The sequence below is a fragment of the Ruditapes philippinarum genome, unplaced genomic scaffold (assembly GCF_026571515.1).
Source record: "Ruditapes philippinarum isolate M1 unplaced genomic scaffold, ASM2657151v2 ctg126_1_1_1_1, whole genome shotgun sequence".
NCBI classification, from domain to species: domain Eukaryota; kingdom Metazoa; phylum Mollusca; class Bivalvia; order Venerida; family Veneridae; genus Ruditapes; species Ruditapes philippinarum.
Genome location: NW_026858637.1, coordinates 46375 through 68145, shown reverse-complemented (window position 1 = coordinate 68145; position 21771 = coordinate 46375). Strand labels below are relative to the sequence as shown.

Here is a 21771-nt window from a genome sequence, read left to right as displayed (position 1 = left end):
AAGGTGGAATAAGTTTGAAATGATGTTCAGCAAGCACTATATGCTATGATGTTCTGAATAATAATGATGATGACGACGACGATGACGTTTCCGATTACAGTGAAAAATAATAAGCCAACTTTCTTAAAAGTAATTGTTTTTAGAGGCAAAACAGAAGAAAACATTGTACTTCAATTAAGTATTGCATTAGCTTTTAACTTAACCTAATTTCAAAGTTTCTTTACATTTAACAAGGTCTCTATTGATCTACTTGTACTAACTTCAACGCCTGTTATCACGAGTGTTTGTAAAAGCTGCGACCTAATTAACCACAGTGATAATAAAATGCAAACCATTCTGTTTTATTTCTATGATCGGAGCAAGTTAGAAATATGACTTCTTTTGACGATATTCTAAAGGAAATAGGAGAATTCGGACCTTACCAAAAGCGCGTGTATGCCATGTTGTGTTTACCAAGCTTTATCTTGTCCGCACTCCTTGTTGTTCAGGTGTTTCTTTTAGGAACTCCTAATCACAGGTAAATATGTAATGGACAATTTGATAATAGTTAATCATAACATATATCAAAGCACAAAGTTTAATTATAACTAATGTTAGTTCTTTATGTTATTATAAAACATTTTGTGGCATGGTGTTTTTCTTGCAGGTGCAAACTTCCTGAATATGCAAATGATAGTTTTGAGATTCAAGGACCAACTCACGAAAGGTATATTCAAGGCTGGATTCCCTTGTCGGATGGTGATAAATATGACAACTGTCATATTTTTATACATAATCATACAGCCGACTCTTTTGCAGAAAAAATAACATGTTCAGAATGGGTGTACGATGAGTCTGTATACAAACACACATTTTCAAAACAGGTAAACACTTTTCAAGCATACATTTCCAAAAAAGGTAGACACTTTTCAAGGATGCATTTTCAAAAAAGGTAGACAGTCTTCAAGCATATATTTTCAGATTTTTTTAATTATTGTTAGTCGTTACTTTGTTTCAATTTTTCTGTCGTTTAAGATATTTATAAAGGATACGGTCACGGCCGTCGAGTGCCGGGGGGGGGGGGGGGACACAAACTAAACTTATATGAACGATTTGATAAACAACTTCTCAGTTTATTCAACATTGATCGTACGTTTATTAAATTCTTTATATGACTTTAAACGCTCAAAAAGGCGTAAAAAGCGAAAAAGGCGTAATGATGCAAAACGAATGACGTAATAACGCGAATAAAGGCGTAATGACACAAAAATAGCGTTATAACGTGAAATAAAAGGCCTTATATCGCAAAACGGAAAATTCATTTACTATAGCTATATATTTGTAAAATCAATGATATATGTATGATGTATGTAATTTGCACCCGGCCCAATGAACCTTTAATTAAGACACCATTTAGTCATCATTAGTGTATGACAAACAGTATATATACTTACTGCGTAAATGGAATGATAGTTATTGTAAATGAAATTCATATGATTACATATATACAAATACATTCTCCTCAAACAAAAATAGGTGCCAAAACATTTCTCAAAGACACTATGAATTGTAAAACGGCAAATGTTATTTACCTTGTTTCTTGCAAAGTGTGCAACAAACAATATGTCTTCCATTAAGTAACGAACGAACTGAATTACTACACTCTGCCTGGAGAACACGAAAATCTAACAGATCCCCAGTTGCTGAACATTTTCAACTTGAGGGACACAGTTTTAAGACTGTTAATTCGAACACAACCCGCAGTGGTCAGATATAATACGAAAATCACGTTCGCCGACTGAATACGCTTAATTAAGCCATCAGGAATCAATAAAGGAGACAATAATTATAACACGAATTCACGCCTATATTCGACAATCTGTTTTAAACCTTCCTTTTGCAAATGTCCACTTTATAAAATATCCCACTGGTTATACTTTTAGTAAATAAACACAAAACGCCTTTACACCGTACCTTTATACAAGTAGTTTAATTTTTAATTTTTGTTTAAAACTTTTAAAATTCTTAAGATTCAATATTTAATCTACTTTATACCACATTGTCCGCTGACAATTGATAGATCCCTACTCTGACCTTTTCTTTGAATAACAATAGATTTAAAACAAACATTGACATGTGCTCTTTTGTGTGGTGAAATTGTTATTGTATCCACTAATCTGATTATGAGAATTAAGTAGGTAAGGGATCTATGCATGACTATTCAAAAAGGGTCTTTTCATTATCGATATAATTGTATCTCCTTTCTAGCGACCGTGTGGTGCAGTTCAAATTTTGATACCATACACACAGTATATAAACAAAATCACTGTAACCCTGCCTTTTGGGGGCCTTCGTGGCCGAGTGGTTAAGGTTGCTGACTTGAGATCACAGGTCCCTCACCGCTGTAGGTTCGATCCTCACTCGTGTCGAAATCTTTCATGTGAGGAAGCCATCCAGCTGGCTTACGGAAGGTCGGTGGTTCTACCCAGGTGCCCGCTCGTGTCTGAAATAATGCCCGGAGGGGCACCTGGGGTCTTCCTCACCCAATAAAAGCTGGAAAAAAATCGACGACAAAACTCTCGGCGGGACGCTCTAGGATGGCCCGACTTGTGTACGGTCGCCCATATGGGCTTTCCGGCGGCGACCTTAAATAAACGCATTAAAAAAAACCTGTCTTGCGACAACCGCATAGCTCAATCGGTTAGAGCGCGAGACTTGTAATCTCGAAATTGTGGGTTCGATTCCCGGGCTAGCCAACTAAAATTACAAATCAGTCTTTCGGATGAGACTTTAAATCGAGGTCCCGTGTATGGGTGCTTAAACACTTGGCACGCTGAAGAACCAGGAGAAGCTTCTGGAATTGGGGCATCTTTCTGTATCTGTAATTGCACTATCCTCCAAAAAATAAAATGACTAATACTCTTCTGGAGGACTCGCCCATATGGGCAACCGGTGGCGAGTATTTATAATAAACGCAAATACACACCTGTCTTGCGAGCCTATACAATTCAATATGTACCCTGTCTTGCGAGTTCAAGCACATGTTACTTCCGATCAAAGAGCCTATATATTTTAACTTGTATCTTTCTTGCGAGCACAAGAAGCAGACTGGTTTTATACTGTGATCCTGTGCACACATATAGAGATTGTGTGCTCTATTTTGTGCACATTATACCTGTAATACACACCTGAAGAAGGCATACCCCAAAAGTACTTGGGGTATTTACACTTTAGCACTTTATGAATGTTTATTTCTCCCAATTTATTGCTTTTTTATCTACATTCTTGTATCCTTCTTGGGATCCAGTGTTTTTGAAAGATATTTTGTAGATGCAACATATATATTGTGGTATCATCAGCAATTCATTCAGATCAATATTGTTCTTCCTTCCTCAAACGTCAAACGTCTGTAAAGCGTTTATGACTGAATTAAAGATTAGTTTTCGGATTTATTTTCATAGACCAATTTTGTAGAGTCAGTGTATGTGCGTCCATGCGTGCGTCCGTCCGTTCGGATTTGCCCGGTCTGTAACTTGGTCATTCCTCCTGGAAGGATAACAAAACTTTTTTTGTACAAATGTTCACCTTGGTGGGGGGAGGGTGTCGCACACAAAACTCAGGTCCGCCGCTTACTTAGGGGTTAGCGCAAAACCTGTGTCCGGGTCGTAACTTCCACATGTATGGAGGGATTTTTATATAACTCGGGACAAATGTTCTCCATAGTGAGGCGGAGAGTCGCACGAAATATTCAGTTGCCTGTGGTGAAGGTCAAGGTCACACTTATGCTTTGAAGTATTATGCTTAGTGGTCAGAAGATTATTGTTGAACCCCCTTGCGCTGAGCTTAACATAGTTTTCAAACTGGCTGTTCTGTGTGTGTGTGTGTGTGTGTGTGTTGGTGCGTGCGTGCGCGTGTGTGTGTGAGAGCACAGACAGCCGGTGCGTGGCTTGGATAGTATACATGTACATGACTACGCCCACATATTTTTATGTTTACTATAAATAATTATAGTAAAGGTAGAAAGGTTCGCCAGTCTGTGTGCATGCGTGCATCTAAACGTGTCAACGCCATAACTGCTTTGTGCATGGAGTGGGCAATTTTCAAATAACATGAACTGAGTTTTAGGCACAAATGTCCACCATGAGACTTTGTGTCATGCACATGAACCAGGTCACCGGGACAGAGGTCAAGGTCAAGATGATGCATTGTCAAGATCTTGCACTGGGTATATAGAGGATGTGTTGCGTACATCTCACCTATGTACATCTTTCTCCTTGATTTGAAGCTTATAGGTTCAGGTTTGAATTAAGACGAGCGGGCTTGACATTCTGCCCGTAGGTATATCTTACTTTTATTTGCGTTATTACGCCATTCGTTTCACGTCATTACGCCTTTATTCGCGTTATTACGTTTTTTGTTCCTTTAATTCGCATTATGAAGCCTTGTTTCTTATAAAGCGGTAGCTAGTTAGTCTAGAATGTACAGAGTGTTTAACAATAATAGTTATATACAATCAAGTTTATCATTTGTGGACACAGTTCAGGAAAACAGCACATGAAATAATCTTTATAGGGACTTACTGGATTTTACATTTGTTTTTGCCGCGCTTTAGATATTTACATGTCTAAAAGCAGACCATGTACATATGTATATATGTTCAGGAACTGGGAGTACGGACGTCGGACATGTGTCCTTAAATGTTATAATCTGCCAAAATGTGACTTATAAATTTTGAATTCTGTAATTCACTGAATGATACGGTGTTCCGTTTGGACACGTTTGGACAATCGTGACATTTTATTTATTCTGTACCCGCGATGCACGATGGTACGATGGTGAAAACGCGATGGCACGATGGTACGATGGTGAAAACACGATGGTACGATGGTGAAATCACGATGGTACGATGGTGAAATCGCGATGGCGCGATAGTACGATGGTGATAACGCGATGTTACATCGCGTTTTCACCATCGTACCATCGTGATTTCACCATCGTACCATCGCGTTTTCACCATCGTACCATCGCACCATCGCGCTATCGTGTTTTCACCATCGTGCCATCGCGATTTCACCATCGTACCATCGCGATTTCACCATCGTACCATCGCGATTTCACCATCGTACCATCGCGTTTTCACCATCGTACCATCGCGTTTTCACCATCGTGCCATCGCCTTCCGGTGGACATGCGCATTGTACATCTTTATCAACAATGGATGAATGCATAACTATGTATTATGCGAGAGGCTATACGTATCGAGACATTTTAAATATAGTGAGGCTTAAAACGGGATTTGATCTCAGCACAGACTATTTAATAAGTGTTGTGTATTAAGATTCAATCATTATAAAACCTTTATGCACTGTGCTTAATTCATCTTGTCTAGATATCTATAACACAAATTTTTTGAGGTTTTATATCATAAATATGATGCTCAAATTAAGATAAGTTCCAAAAAGCATTATTTGTAAAGATGTTACCGAATTTAATATTTCATGTAAATAAAGGGAGGTAATAAAAATTTATTTTCTGTTAAGTCTAAATCAAATTTTTTTTAATAAGAAATGAATGCATATATTTTAATGATTACATATAATATGTATTAATATTTGCAGTACATATTTGACATATTCTCGATGTTTGAAACTTGTTTTATATTAAAGCATTATTATATAAATATATATAATTTCACTGAAGTGTGGGGTTAGCTCAACAGGTACAGCGTTGGACTGTGAATCGGGCGATCGGGTTGGATTCCCCCGACGGGTGCAGGTCACTTTCGTTGTGATTGATCATGAAATCCTATCTACGGTCATTGACACTGGTCTCTGCTCTGCAGAAGTTTCAGTTTCTTGTGAAAGTGAAGGCAACTAGTACTGGTAAACTGCTTGACAGCCTGCCCAGGAAAATGCGGTGGTTGAACTGTGCTCTTGTGAATTCAATGTGGCTTACTGTCATGATCGGAAGTGAAAACTATCACCACAACCACCACGGTGTACAACCTCAATTACAACATACAAAATAATTAGAACGGTACAAAATTGTCTTTTGGTATAGCTGTCATGTGTTTTTTTCCAATTATTCTTACTTGGATATGGAAGAATGAAAAATCACAATACGTTCAGGTATGAGAAAGTAAATTATAAAACAAAATGAAAATAAAAGGAAAATTAAAGAAAATACTGAGCCAGAAAATTATGCATCAAGAGCTCATACATATAGATAAGATAATTCTATTTCCCGAGACTATTAGAATGTGTATGCCTTAAAGTGAGAAATGTTTGCCCTTGACCTGGTCCGATTGGGAATTTAAAGCCAAAGAATATTATATTACTATGGAAGATTAATTATTACTGCAAAAATTGTAAATTCGGCGCTATAATCCGAGCATAGGTTCCAGTGCCAGACCTGGGGATTGATCAGTAATTTACTTAATTACAATTACTTTCAGATTTTATTGTTATAGATTATGATTGAATTCTCAGATTTGCCTCTGTAATCAATTAAATAACATAACAGAACAGAAGAAAACGTTATTTTACTTTGATTTGTACATAAATGTAGTACATTATCAGAAAAGTACAGAACATTAACTCAAGTTACATATAATATAACACATGAGTATACATAACAGTGGTGAATATTTGTTAATTTTAACACATGACATGATATTATTTTTAAGGTATTTGTAAGAGGAAAATAAATAATTATCATGAGAAATGAAAAAAGAAAAAAACAAACAAACAGCTACCGCCTGAAGATATTCATGATTTTCATGATACATTGATCAAAATGTATAAACAATACATTTTCAATACTTATATTCAATTAATGATAACAAAGTTTAAAGTCAACGTCACGTTACATTTATCCGGCTTCATCCGAGACCCACATAGGCCCTTGTTTGTCTTCTGCGTACATATTCAACGATCATGTCTTGTGGCAAATTAAAAAAAAAATTCGTGATATAAAAATAAAATGTATTTTCAGTACAGATATTGCGACATTTTGTTTCAGTTTTCGTCAACTGAAAGGACACTTAAAGAGATTAGGTTTGAAAAGAAGACAACCATTGGACTTCGGCCAGATTGAAGCAGCGATACAGGTACAGTATACATTCTTTCTTTATCTATTTAAAAGCTTAAGATGGCAGTAAGAGTCTTGTCGGATACACAAGTTACTGCAAACTATACTGTTTCTTGGGAATAAATTAATTAGTTAATAAAGAATAGCGTGAACATTTTACAAGAAGACTGTATCCTGTAAAACTTTGAATAAAATAAGCATCAACATTTCTTTGAGTTCTTCTTTTTTCGTTAAAGTGGTGTTAATTGCTATTTTGAATGCACAAATTAAAAACAACGGCAAAAATCCTTACTGTAAACCATAAGCGGTCTGGTTAAGCTTATAGAATTATCAAATATCAGTTAGTTGTACCCATGCTGGAAATTTCATCTGGCATGGAGGATGCCAGATAAGTCGCCTGTCATACAACAACATATTTCGGATTGAAACATCCGTCACTCGGGAAACTGCCGATAGGCGGTAATTCGGCAAGCCTTATTACTTCCAAATGAGCGGTGTCCCTTCGGGACGGATATTTCAATCCGAACCGCAAACATATCTCAGATATTTTTTTCTTGCATATTCTGCCATATTATTTCATGTTTAAAATGGTTTATCTCAATAAGATATTTGTTATTTGTTGTTATTTTATTCCCAAGAAACAGTATAGTTTGCAGTAACTTGTGTATCCGACAAGACTCTTACTGTCATCTTAAGCTTTTTAATAGATAAAGAAAGAATGTATACTGTACATGTATCGCTGCTTCAATCTGGCCGAAGTCCAATGGTTGTCTTCTTTTCAAACCTAATCTCTTTAAGTGTCCTTTCAGTTGACGAAAACTGAAACAAAATGTCGCAATATCTGTACTGAAAATACATTTTATTTTCATATCACGAATTTTTTTTTTTAATTTGCCACAAGACATGATCGTTGAATATGTACGCAGAAGACAAACAAGGGCCTATGTGGGTCTCGGATGAAGCCTGACGTTGACTTTAAACTTTGTTATCATTAATTGAATATAAGTATTGAAAATGTATTGTTTATACATTTTGATCAATGTATCATGAAAATCATGAATATCTTCAGGCGATAGCTGTTTGTTTGTTTTTTTCTTTTTTCATTTCTCATGATAATTATTTATTTTCCTCTTACAAATACCTTAAAAATAATATCATGTCATGTGTTTAAATTAACAAATATTCACCACTGTTATGTAAACTCATGTGTTATATTATATGTAACTTGAGTTAATGTTCTGTACTTTTCTGATAATGTACTACATTTATGTACAAATCAAAGTAAAATAACGTTTTTTTCTGTTCTGTTATGTTATTTAATTGATTACAGAGGCAAATCTGAGAATTCAATCATAATCTATAACAATAAAATCTAAAAGTAATTGTAATTAAGTAAATTACTGATCAATCCCCAGGTCTGACACTGGAACCTATGCTCGGATTATAGCGCCGAATTAAAAAAAATTGCAAAAAATTTCCAATCGGACCAGGTCAAGGGCAAACATTTCTCACTTTAAGGCATACACATTCTAATAGTCTCGGGAAATAGAATTATCTTATCTATATGTATGAGCTCTTGATGCATAATTTTCTGGCTCAGTATTTTCTTTAATTTTCCTTTTATTTTCATTTTGTTTTATAATTTACTTTCTAATACCTGAACGTATTGTGAATTTTCATTCATCCATATCCAAGCAAGAATAATTGAAAAAAAAAAACACTTGACAGCTATACCAAAAGACAATTTTGTACCGTTCTAATTATTTTGTATGTTGTAATTGAGGTTGTACACCGTGGTGGTTGTGGTGATAGTTTTCACTTCCGATCATGACAGTAAGCCACATTGAATTCACAAGAGCACAGTTCAACCACCGCATTTTCCTGGGCAGGCTGTCAAGCAGTTTACCAGTACTAGTTGCCTTCACTTTCGCAAGGAACTGAAACTTCTGCAGAGCAGAGACCAGTGTCAATGACCGTAGAAAGGATTTCATGATCAATCACAACGAAAGTGACCTGCTACCGTCGGGGGAATCCAACCCGATCGCCCGATTCACAGTCCAACGCTGTACCTGTTGAGCTAACACCACACTTCAGTGAAATTATATATATTTATATAATAATGCTTTAATATAAAACAAGTTTCAAACATCGAGAATATGTAAAATATGTACTGCAAATATTTATACATATTATATGTAATCATTAAAATATATGCATTCATTTCTTATTGAAAAATTTGACTTAGACTTTACTGAAAATAAATTTTTATTACCTCCCTTTATTTACATGAAATGTTAAATTCGGTAACATCTTTACAAATAATGCTTTTTGGAACTTATCTTAATTTGAGCATCATATTTATGATATAAAACCTTAAAAAATTTGTGTTATAGATATCTAAACAAGATGAATTAAGCACAGTGCATAAAGGTTTTATAATGATTGAATCTTAATACACAACACTTATTAAATAGTCTGTGCTGAGATCAAATCCCGTTTTAAGCCTCACTATATTTAAAATGTCTCGATACGTATAGCCTCTCACATAATACATAGTTATGCATTCATCCATTGTTGATAAAGATGTACAATGCGCATGTCCACCGGAAGGCGATGGCACGATGGTGAAAACGCGATGGTACGATGGTGAAAACGCGATGGTACGATGGTGAAATCGCGATGGTACGATGGTGAAATCGCGATGGTACGATGGTGAAATCGCGATGGCACGATGGTGAAAACACGATAGCGCGATGGTGCGATGGTACGATGGTGAAAACGCGATGGTACGATGGTGAAATCACGATGTAACATCGCGTTTTCACCATCGTACTATCGCGCCATCGCGATTTCACCATCGTACCATCGTGATTTCACCATCGAACCATCGTGTTTTCACCATCGTACCATCGTGCCATCGCGTTTTCACCATCGTACCATCGTGCATCGCGGGTACAGAATAAATAAAATGTCACGATTGTCCAAACGTGTCCAAACGGAACACCGTACCAATGAGACCATTATATGCATCATAGAGAGAAATAAGGTGTTAACTCCTGCCCAAATAAATGATCACATCTACTGACTGAAAAGGTTTCGCAATTCGAACTGGTACCTACGATGTTCCGTTTTCTCCATCGTACCATCGTGATTTCACCATCGTACCATCGCGTTTTCACCATCGTACCATCGCAATTTCACCATCGTACCATCGTGTTTTCACCATCGTGCCATCGCGCTTTCACCATCGTGCCATCGCGATTTCACCATCGTACCATCGCAATTTCACCATCGTACCATCGCGTTTTCACCATCGTACCATCGTGATTTCACCATCGTACCATCGCGTACTACGGTGTTCCGTTTGGACAGTCGTGATTTTTAATTTAGTCTGTTACCGCGATGCACGATGGTACGATGGTGAAAACGCGATGGCACGATGGTACGATGGTGAAAACGCGATGGAACGATGGTGAAATCGCGATGGTACGATGGTGAAATCGCGATGGCACGATGGTGAAAGCGCGATGGCACGATGGTGAAAACACGATAGCGCGATGGTACGATGGTGAAAACGCGATGGTACGATGGTGAAATCACGATGGTACGATGGTGAAAACGCGATGTAACATCGTGTTTTCACCATCGTACTATCGCGCCATCGCGATTTCAACATCGTACCACCGTGATTTCACCATCGTACCATCGCGTACTACGGTGTTCCGTTTGGACAGTCGTGATTTTTAATTTAGTCTGTTACCGCGATGCACGATGGTACGATGGTGAAAACGCGATGGCACGATGGTACGATGGTGAAAACGCGATGGAACGATGGTGAAATCGCGATGGTACGATGGTGAAATCGCGATGGCACGATGGTGAAAGCGCGATGGCACGATGGTGAAAACACGATAGCGCGATGGTACGATGGTGAAAACGCGATGGTACGATGGTGAAATCACGATGGTACGATGGTGAAAACGCGATGTAACATCGTGTTTTCACCATCGTACTATCGCGCCATCGCGATTTCAACATCGTACCACCGTGATTTCACCATCGTACCATCGCGTTTTCACCATCGTACCATCGTGCATCGCGGGTACAGAATAAATTAAATATCACGATTGTCCAAACGTGTCCAAACGGAACACCGTAGGTACCTGACACGTATTCGATAAACAAAGCCGACGTGCAAGAGCATTCTTCAGTTTTTCACAAAATATTGAATGATATTTTAGCCAAATAATTGTGGTCCTTTTTTCAATTTTGTATATCAATGAAATACTCAAAACCAGTGAAATATAAATTGCATAATAATACATATTAATATTCATCAAATAATAGGAAATATATCGTTTTATACTTTTTTTTCCCTTTTAATTTAGGATAGCTTTACTCAAAGGAGGCTATATAATTCTTCACAGATAAATGAAAGTTGGCTCGTATGACTATATATGTTAAGCTTCGGGCTAAGTAAAGAATTTTCTTATATGGGGTTGTGAAAAAAAGTTGGCTCATATGGGACGGAGCTTTATTAACTTGGTCACTATGCATACTAAAGTTAAGGGTCTTAAAGTGTCCAGCCTTATATTACCCGCTAGCTTCTTCATACAAAATATAGAGTAAACTTTAAAGTACAAAAAACTTGTTACTTTGGGTTGGAGATGTTTCATCTAATTTGAGGGAACAGAAAAACTGATTTTCAATGGAACACATTAAAGTTAATATAAAAAATTATTACAAGACAGTCGATTTAAAGGTTTTAATTGCATTGTTTTAGCTGAATTTGGTTTGTGACGATGCCATTAAGGTTCCAAACGCTCAAATGATATTTTTCTTCGGTGTGCTTTCTGGATCACTTGTCTATGGTCAACTGTCTGATATGTAAGTAAATGTCAACTTATATCATACATACCTGCACATTTATTACTTCGCTTTTCATTAGATAATCGTGACGTGAATATAATTTATAAAAAAATATACACGACTGTCAATATTGTTTTACTTCAAATAAAGTATCGGTAACTCTGCTGTATCATAATTCTTTATAAAGATGACTGATATGTATGGTGGCTGATTTACGCCATGTCGTATTTTCACTTTGTTGCCTCTTCGTGTTTTCGCTTTTTCGCATTTTCGAGGCAACAAAGCGAAAATACGACAGAAGAAGGGCGAAAATACGACACATAAAATCTGTCGTATATTCGCATTCCATCTGTCGTATTTTCGCTTTTTCGCATTGTTACATTTTCGTGTTTTCGTATTGTTACATTTTCACATTGTTACATTTTCGCTTTTTCGCATTGTTACAAGTCAATAGATCAAGAAGCTCGATCGAGAAGAAATAATTTAATATTCAGAGGTTTTGCCGAAAATAGGGAAGAAAATTGCATCAGAATCATAGGCGAGTTTCTTGAGCGTAGATTAGACATTGAATATAACGACATATATATAGCACGTGCACATAGGCTCGGGGCTCGTGGATTAGGTATCAACAAACGACCATATGCTGATGTTATATGGAAATTGCTCTATGGCTGAAAAGGATATGCTTGACAAGATCCAAATCGAATGTGCTCGTATTGTATCGGGAGCAACCAAACTGGTCTCTCTCGATAAACTTCAACAGGAAGTGAATTGGTCATCCCTAGAAGAGAGACGACGCGTTCACATGTTTATAATGTTCTATAAGATGATAAATGGTCTTGCACCAGAATATCTAACAAATCTCGTTCCCCCAAATATTGGATCAACGTCTTCGTACAACCTTCGAAACCCAGATCAGTTGAGACCTGTACATTCCCGAACTAACCAGTATTACAATTCTTTCTTACCCGTGACAGTTCGCGGTTGGAATAACCTATCAACAGATGTAAGAAATTCACCCACTTTAAAAGTTTTTAAAAGTAAAGTTATGCCAGTCCGTGATAGTACTTCTGCTTATTTTTACAGCGGATCACGAATATCACAGGTCTTACATGCTAGACTTCGCATGTATTGTAGCAAACTAAATCATCACCTTTTCACTCGTAATATAGTCTAATCTCCCCTTTGCCATTGTGGACAACCTGAAAACAACTATCACTATCTTCTCGAATGTCACTTTTATAGTTGCCACCGTACATGCCTTCTTACAAAAACGCGTCAAATCACTCAAAATGTTTCTCTTCATACTCTTCTGTTTGGGGATGTTTCTCTTTCTCAATCAGACAATACGGAGTTATTTATGGCCGTCCAAAAATACATAATGGATAGTGGGAGATTTGCATGACGAGTAAATGTTGCAAAGTACTGTCTACGACTTAACAATTACACTGGTAAACATTTAAAAAATAATCATAGTCTTTATACTGTCCGTATGCTAAAAAATCACTTGTCTCTTCATCTCTAAACGTTGGTTTTCATCTAAATATTCCTTCTTCTTTTTCTTTATTTTTTTTCTATTAATATATTATATTAAAATATCTATCAATTACAAATAATGCAAGAGCCTTACCACATAACCTAGTTTTGTGTATTTTTTTCAAAAATATTTTGTATACAATCAATAGAAGCGGTTGTGGTATACATTTTTATATGCTCTTTACTTGCTCATAGATCTACCAGCCATGTATTAGTTTTATTGTAATTTATCAATAATGGAGATTGACTTTAATAAGCACCTAGTGCTTCCGTCAAAATCCAAATGCGTGTATTATGTTAGTATGGTTATGAAACTGAATGTATGTATAATGTATGATTAAAATATATGCAATAAATATGTTTAAACCAACAAACGACCAATTATAGCCAATTTCAGAGATTACGGAGATGTAAATCACATAATGAGTCGAGTGAGCAGGTTAAAAGATGTTCCCTGTGTGTCTATTGACTTTGATTTCCCAAAAGAAGTACAGGACGCGAGAACGCGACTATGGCCGAAATTTAAGCAATACAGTTCACTCAACTGGCACTCAAAAGTAAGAATAGTCTACCCTGCTAAACTTATTGTAGATGGTCGTGTTTTGCACGATGAGTTTCCAGAATGGAATGCATGTGTTTGCGGTAAAAGGCTCCAAATGATTGACAACATCGAGCAACAACCTGACAGACGACAATCTACGACTTTTCAAAACCGGTTGAACGTGCAAGGACAGAATGCGTTACCAATGCCAGACTACAGAGCAGAACAAAACAGCTCTATGAATACTGTTATGCAAAATAATAATTCTCTGACAAATGTTCGCTTTGTCCTTCCCCTGTGTTTGTCCCCATTCTCCCGCACATGCAGGCTATAAACTCAAGTCAAAATGTCAATATGACACCATGTGTGCCTTAACAATATTCAAACCGTCTTAATACTCAAATGCCACCTTCTACTGCATACGATATGAATTCATCTGAACGCATTTCTCAAACTCCTGTGTTACATCATGATAATTCAATAGGCACCATGAAACCTCAAAATAATGCTATATAGTGAACATACCCCCTCCCTCAATAATGCATATGCTCCTTCAAAACTCTACAACAGTGAATATGTCTCCTCCAGCATCAGTGAACATGTCTCCTCCAGCATCAGTGAATATGCCCCCTCCAGCATCAGTGAACATGCCCCCTCCAGCATCAGTGAACATGTCTCCTCCAGCATCAGTGAATATGTCTCCTCCAGCATCAGTGAACATGTCTCCTCCAGCATCAATGAACATGTCTCCTCCAGCATCAGTGAATATGCCCCCTCCAGCATCAGTGAACATGTCTCCTCCAGCATCAATGAACATGTCTCCTCCAGCATCAGTGAATATGTCTCCTCCAGCATCAGTGAACATGTCTCCTCCAGCATCAGTGAACATGTCTCCTCCAGCATCAATGAACATGTCTCCTCCAGCATCAGTGAATATGTCTCCTCCAGCATCAGTGAACATGTCTCCTCCAGCATCAGTGAATATGTCTCCTCCAGCATCAGTGAACATGTCTCCTCCAGCATCAATGAACATGTCTCCTCCAGCATCAATGAACATGTCTCCTCCAGCATCAGTGAATATGTCTCCTCCAGCATCAGTGAACATGTCTCCTCCAGCATCAGTGAATATGTCTCCTCCAGCATCAGTGAACATGCGTCCTCCAGCATCAGTGAACATGTCTCCTCCAGCATCAGTGAACATGTCTCCTCCAGCATCAATGAACATGTCTCCTCCAGCATCAGTGAATATGTCTCCTCCAGCATCAGTGAACATGTCTCCTCCAGCATCAGTGAATATGCCCCCTCCAGCATCAGTGAATATGTCTCCTCCAGCATCAGTGAACATGTCTCCTCCAGCATCAATGAACATGTCTCCTCCAGCATCAATGAACATGTCTCCTCCAGCATCAGTGAATATGCCCCCTCCAGCATCAGTGAACATGTCTCCTCCAGCATCAGTGAACATGTCTCCTCCAGCATCAGTGAATATGTCTCCTCCAGCATCAGTGAACATGTCTCCTCCAGCATCAGTGAACATGTCTCCTCCAGCATCAATGAACATGTCTCCTCCAGCATCAATGAACATGTCTCCTCCAGCATCAATGAACATGTCTCCTCCAGCATCAATGAACATGTCTCCTCCAGCATCAATGAACATGTCTCCTCCAGCATCAGTGAATATGTCTCCTCCAGCATCAGTGAACATGCCCCTCCAGCATCAGTGAACATGTCTCCTCCAGCATCAGTGAATATGCCCCCTCCAGCATCAGTGAACATGCGTCCTCCAGCATCAGTGAACATGTCTCCTCCAGCATCAGTGAATATGCCCCCTCCAGCATCAGTGAACATGCGTCCTCCAGCATCAGTGAACATGTCTCCTCCAGCATCAGTGAATATGCCCCCTCCAGCATCAGTGAACATGCGTCCTCCAGCATCAGTGAACATGCGTCCTCCAGCATCCGTGAACATGCGTCCTCCAGCATCAGTGAACATGCGTCCTCCAGCATCAGTGAACATGCGTCCTCCAGCATCAGTGAACATGCGTCCTCCAGCATCAGTGAATATGCGTCCTCCAGCATCAGTGAATATGCGTCCTCCAGCATCAGTGAACATGTCTCCTCCAGCATCAGTGAACATGCCCCCTCCAGCATCAGTGAACATGCGTCCTGCACCTCAAAACTCTGCAACAATGAATATGCCCCCTCCCGCGACAGTGACTATGCCCTTACAAAATATTGCAAACGTGACACTGTCCCAGTGTGAAAATCAAATATTTGATGAGTCAGTGGAAAATAGAACACAGTATTTCTAGCAATGGAAATGTGCAGCAATTACCTTATAAATTTAGTATATGTGAAAATTCCAGTACTAATACCTGTATAACTTATCCACTAGCACAAATACACAAATCACTGAGACAACTATAACTAAGTCAAATCCTACAAATAACACAGGAGCGGACAAAGGAGTGGCACATGTTTCACGTGCGCGGGCGAACAAAATCATCAAAGCCTTATGAGCAGAGAACGAAATCCCCAGTTACTAAAAATAGACTACAGCACGATGTTGATCTATTGAACCCCAATGTTGACAAAGAGGACAACGTGGAGAAGGTTTATTTGCGATGTGCTTCGTTAGTGACAACAAGAACTAACAAACTTAAAAGTGACTATTTTAAACGTGTTTTTGTAATAATGATTTTATAATGTTTACTGAGACCTGGAGATTTAAATGTTGACGGGTTTGGTTATTTTATTCTACACAGAAAAATAACTAAAGTTCTAGTAAACGTAATTCGGGAGGGATTGTTATTTATATTAAAAATGAATTGATTTCGGATGACCCTTTATTGATGATGTTATATGGGTTAAAATTTCAGGGGGAAAATTATCACTTGAAAAAGATGTTTCCTTGTGCTTATGTTATGTTCTACCGGATGACAGTAGAAGGCAAGCTATGGTTGAAAATGATATATTTGATAGAAAATAACTCAAATAACAATTGTTATTATGCATTATTTGGCGATTACAATGCGCGCACGTCACTATTACCGGACTTTGTTACAAACGATAATGACGTACATTTAAATATGTTACATAATTATGCTCCCTGAAGATTATATATGTGATAATTGAACGTTTTTCTCAAGATGCTGGCCATGTTAATAATAATGGTATTCAATTACTTTTTGCAAACAGTCAGGTCTACGTATAGTAAATGGCAGAAGGGGTAATGATCTACATATAGGAAAATATACGTTTGTTGTAGCCTTATAGATTATGTTTTGGGTAAACCGGAAATGTTCTGTAATATAAAAGAATTTGAGATTGATATACCAAATATATATCCAGATCACTGTCTTGTAAGCTTAGTTTAGATAGATCGAGAATAGTTGTTAATAACAGTGATACTTCTGATCAAGATGAAAAATGTGTGGATTTTCGCTATGTTTGGAGTCGGAGTTTGTTGAGCAATTGTCTAGTGTTTAAAATGTCAATTTGTTTTGATTCGTTGTCGAATGATATTACATTATGTTCTACAAAACAAGTTAATGATAAGGCATCGCCATTATTTAAAAAAAATGTTATGAAAGGTTGTGAAAACATTCCCAGTTATGTAAATAATAGCCCGTGGTATGATAATGAATGTGTTGAAAAGAAAAATGAATTTTTAAACTTATTGAATAGATATAGAAATGACCAGTGTGATTTAAATAGAATAAATATGTTACAAGCACGGTCAATATATAAGAGTACTGTAAGAAAATGCCGCTTTAATTATGATAAAGAAAAAAACATCTAAACTTGTTAATGCTAGGTTTGAAAATGCACGCCTGTATTGCTTAAAGAAACTGCGTGTATTTAAACTACAAATTTATCTTTGTCATCCTTTGAAATGTAATTTAAGGCAATAAACAAGTTACATGTTGATGCTGAACATCATAGACGCCGCCGAATGATGTGAACAGTCAGTAAGCATTGAAAATTGTTCTGTATTACAGTTACATATCCAAAGCACAAATCTCTCTTTTTCTCCATGTTCTTGGTTTGTGATCGTTGTTTAATAATAAAATTGCTATTTTTGTGAAAATGTAGAACCTAATGCATAAATTAACAAAGTAATGCCATGTCTGAAATTCTGAAATGCTTGTCTGTTGCGACAAAGATTGAAACGTATGGTCGAAGATTACAAGTAAAATTGAAATGATTGGTATACTTAAAATAAATTCAAGACAATATGTGCCGAGAATATGTCCATTTAAATATTGGTGCGAATTGCATAATGCTCGAATTATTTTGAGGACGAACTGTTCTGCAGTGATCTCCCCTTACGACCGTAGCGTAACCGATGCACAGAGTTTCGCATACTTTCTTAACGGTTGAGTGAGAACCGCCTCTCTGACATTGGCCTGGGTTTTGGCTTTAATGATTCGACATGTCATATTGATCCAAGTTGTCCTGGTTCCCTTCCGCCCCGTCAACGAAGACTAAATGCTAGCATACGGAGCATCATACTAAATTTGGCGACAATTTAAGGCGTAGCCGAACTTCAACAGAGGCGGAGCAAATGATGTGAGTGACACTGCCTCAGGGGGCAATACACAATCGGCAAACAACTGACTGCGCTAACTTACAAGTCTGTAATCACACACCTGAAATAAATGCATTTCATATTTAACATAAACATATGTATCTCAAGGGTCAACGCCACTAAATACAATTTTACTAACTAACTGAAACACAATACTAGTCATTGAAACTTGAAATAGAGTAACTATAAATGTTTAGAACTTCAAATATCCACTTCAATTTCAAAACTGTCTCTTATTTGTAAATTTGACCCTGGCCAATTCAAAACTAAACGACCGAAACTGTGTACTGACCTCTCTCAACTGTTAAGTTTTAGAACGATCCACTATAGACTGGCTCATTGGCATGTTATTTATTATGTAGATAAAATTAGATAATGATAAAAAGAATATGATATTCAAACATGGCACACTCACTTCAGTTAAACGTTTATTCTAACCCCTTAAAACTCTGTGACATGTTGTACATCAGAAAAACTATTTTTTATTAGAAATTTAAAAACAGTGTGATTTTGTTAAAACAAAAAAAAAAAAAAAAAAAAAAAAACACACACAAAATCAAGTCTAAAATATTTTCCCATTGCTATATGGACAAATGCGTGCACGCGGCGTCTAATCACCCTGACAGTAGATTTTTTGTTCCAGATGAGGATGTCATACATTTCATAGAACGTTATGAGAATAATGAGTTTAATGTTATGTTTGAGGAATTTAACAACAATTTCTCATATAATGAAATAAATCATGCTATGAAAGAGTTAAAGAATAATAAGTCTAGTGGTCCAGATTATTTGTTAAATGAATTTTTTACTAATTGTAAAACTGTATTAGAGCCTGTATTACATAAGCTTTTAAATAGAATATTTGATATCGGATATTTTCCTGAGACTTGGTCAGACGGCTATAATATCCCATAGAAAAGGTAATGCTAATAATGTAGATAATTACCGTGGCATTACACTATTGAGCTGTTTGGGTAAACTTTTTACGCATGTACTTAACAATAGATTCAAAATTATAATGTATATGTCGAAGCTCAGGCTGGGTTTTGGTCAAAAAATGAGTACAGTAGATAATGTTTTTGTGTTAAATAGTCTGATCAATCATGTTTTAAATCAAGGGAAACAACTTTTTGCTTTATTTGTCGACTTTTCTAAAGCTTTTGATTATGTGGTTAGAGAGAAATTGTGGTATAAATTAATAAAATTAGGTCTTAGAGGTAATATTTTAAATATCATGAGCAGGGCTGGGAATCAAAACTGCGTCGTATTCTACAAAATGTAAACAAACGCCGCCATCTTGGAACGAAAAACGTATCTTTTTGTTCATAACTTTTTTTGTTGGAAATGACTGAAAACCAGATATATGTATTAACACGCTACACTATTTTCCGCTTCGTTCGGTATATGTTGCTTGCACAACTATTTTGTAAAACAAAAGTTATAGCGAACTTGCAACTTGAAGCGGGGCAGAATTTTTATGAAAATGTGTGGATACGACGCAGTTCATATTGCTTTATCTATCGTTTTCTCCTTTAAATCAATTATTTTTTTGTTTCAGAGTTCACCATAAACTTCGAAATATAATTTTGCATCATTTACTAAAATTTCATTAACAATAGATGTTTATTTTCTAAGAAAATAATGATTTTTACGAAATGATACGACGCAGTTGAAAATAAATTATTGTACGACGCAGTTGTATTTTTGGCAGTCTTTTCAACAGGGATAATTTTGGGAATATATTTCTATTTTATGGAGTAATAAAAAAACCCAGATCAGTTGCGGTGTGTAGCAATGTTCTGTCGCTTTTGATTATTTAGAATGTTTTGTGTCATGTCCAATATAACATTTAATTTGAAAGTTTACATTGCGGAAGCTACTTTTCAGTTAAACATGAACATGTTACCTAATTGATCATAATATCTGAAATAATTTCTTATATTTTCCTGTATGTTCAATATTATCCCTATTTTTTTCGCAAAAAAAATGTAGAAATCTATTAACTTGAATTCATTTTGGCTAGCTACGCTCTAAGTTAACTGTGATTCTGCATGTTCTGGGTAATGACTGCTTTTTTGCGGTTTGTTTTCAAACTTTCACTCTACACATTAGCTTAACTAGGGGCGAGGACCTCCGGTGCGCCTTTGTGCATTATTTCAGGCAAAATGTTGCACCTGCAGAGAAACATCGACATTTTGAAACTAGCTTGATAGGTTTTCCACACGAAAGAATGTCCTTGGTGGTTTTCGAATTCATAGAAGTTCAGGTCAAGTGATTTGAGTTCAGTAAACATAAACAGGCCTCGGTCGGACACACCTGTCTGATTTGTTTTTTTCTCAACAAAATTTGTTAATGTCAGCTATACAAATAAGCAGCTTTTTTTATTAACTTCTGGTTTATAAATATTTGAATTAATTATAAAGAGAATAACATTACTAGCAGAGAAATTTTCAATGTAAACAGGGGGTAATCCTCTGTGAAGCCATTTTCTGAAATTTCAGGCAATTCATTATCAAATAAAAATCACACTGTAGTATGAAGGTATGTTAAGATGCCATGTCTCTAGTCTGTTGAAAATTCGATGCGATAATCTGACCTGAATTTTCTGTTTAATATTGTGAAAACTTCTTCAATACTGTTGAAAGATCATGTCTGCCTATATCTGTATCAAATTTATCGGTGCACAGCGTAAAATAACTTTGCAAAACGGACACCTTCTTTAAAAAAAATAATTTGAAGTTGTATCATATGTAACACGATTTTGAAAATTAAAGTTTTTTAATGGAGAAGAATGATACTTAACTGCAAATATAGCAAATACATTCCGTAGACTTTTCCTCATCGGCGATAAAGAAATGCAATACGACAAAATCAGCGGTAAAGTTCCGCGGCGCTAAACATAAAATGACTAAACGGAACGCATAACCTACTTGCAAAAATATATTGTAGCTTAACCATTTATAATATAATTTAAAAAATTTAATGTTCATTTCAAAAACTAAAGCTCATCTGATCTCACCGATTATTAAGAAAATGAATACAATAAAATCGGCACGTAAAAGACATAAGTTAAAACGGAATTGACGGAAATTATTGCTAATTATAAGTAGCAATTTGCGCATAGCTCTCTTCCGATAGCTAGAGACCTTTTCAAAATTTGTATTTTT

At 36.7% G+C, this 21771-nt stretch overlaps 1 protein-coding gene across 1 annotated transcript in view; it reads left to right on the top strand.

Moving 5' to 3' along the window:
* The first annotated feature begins 263 nt into the window (after positions 1-263).
* Positions 264-21771, top strand: part of LOC132753789 (organic cation transporter protein-like) — a 33967-nt gene continuing 12459 nt past the window's right edge. The window contains exons 1-3 of the mRNA XM_060744312.1: positions 264-517; positions 647-863; positions 11852-11955. Of these exons, the coding sequence (XP_060600295.1) occupies positions 372-517; positions 647-863; positions 11852-11955 (467 nt within the window). The 5' untranslated portion in view covers positions 264-371. The remainder of the gene's footprint in view (positions 518-646; positions 864-11851; positions 11956-21771) is intronic.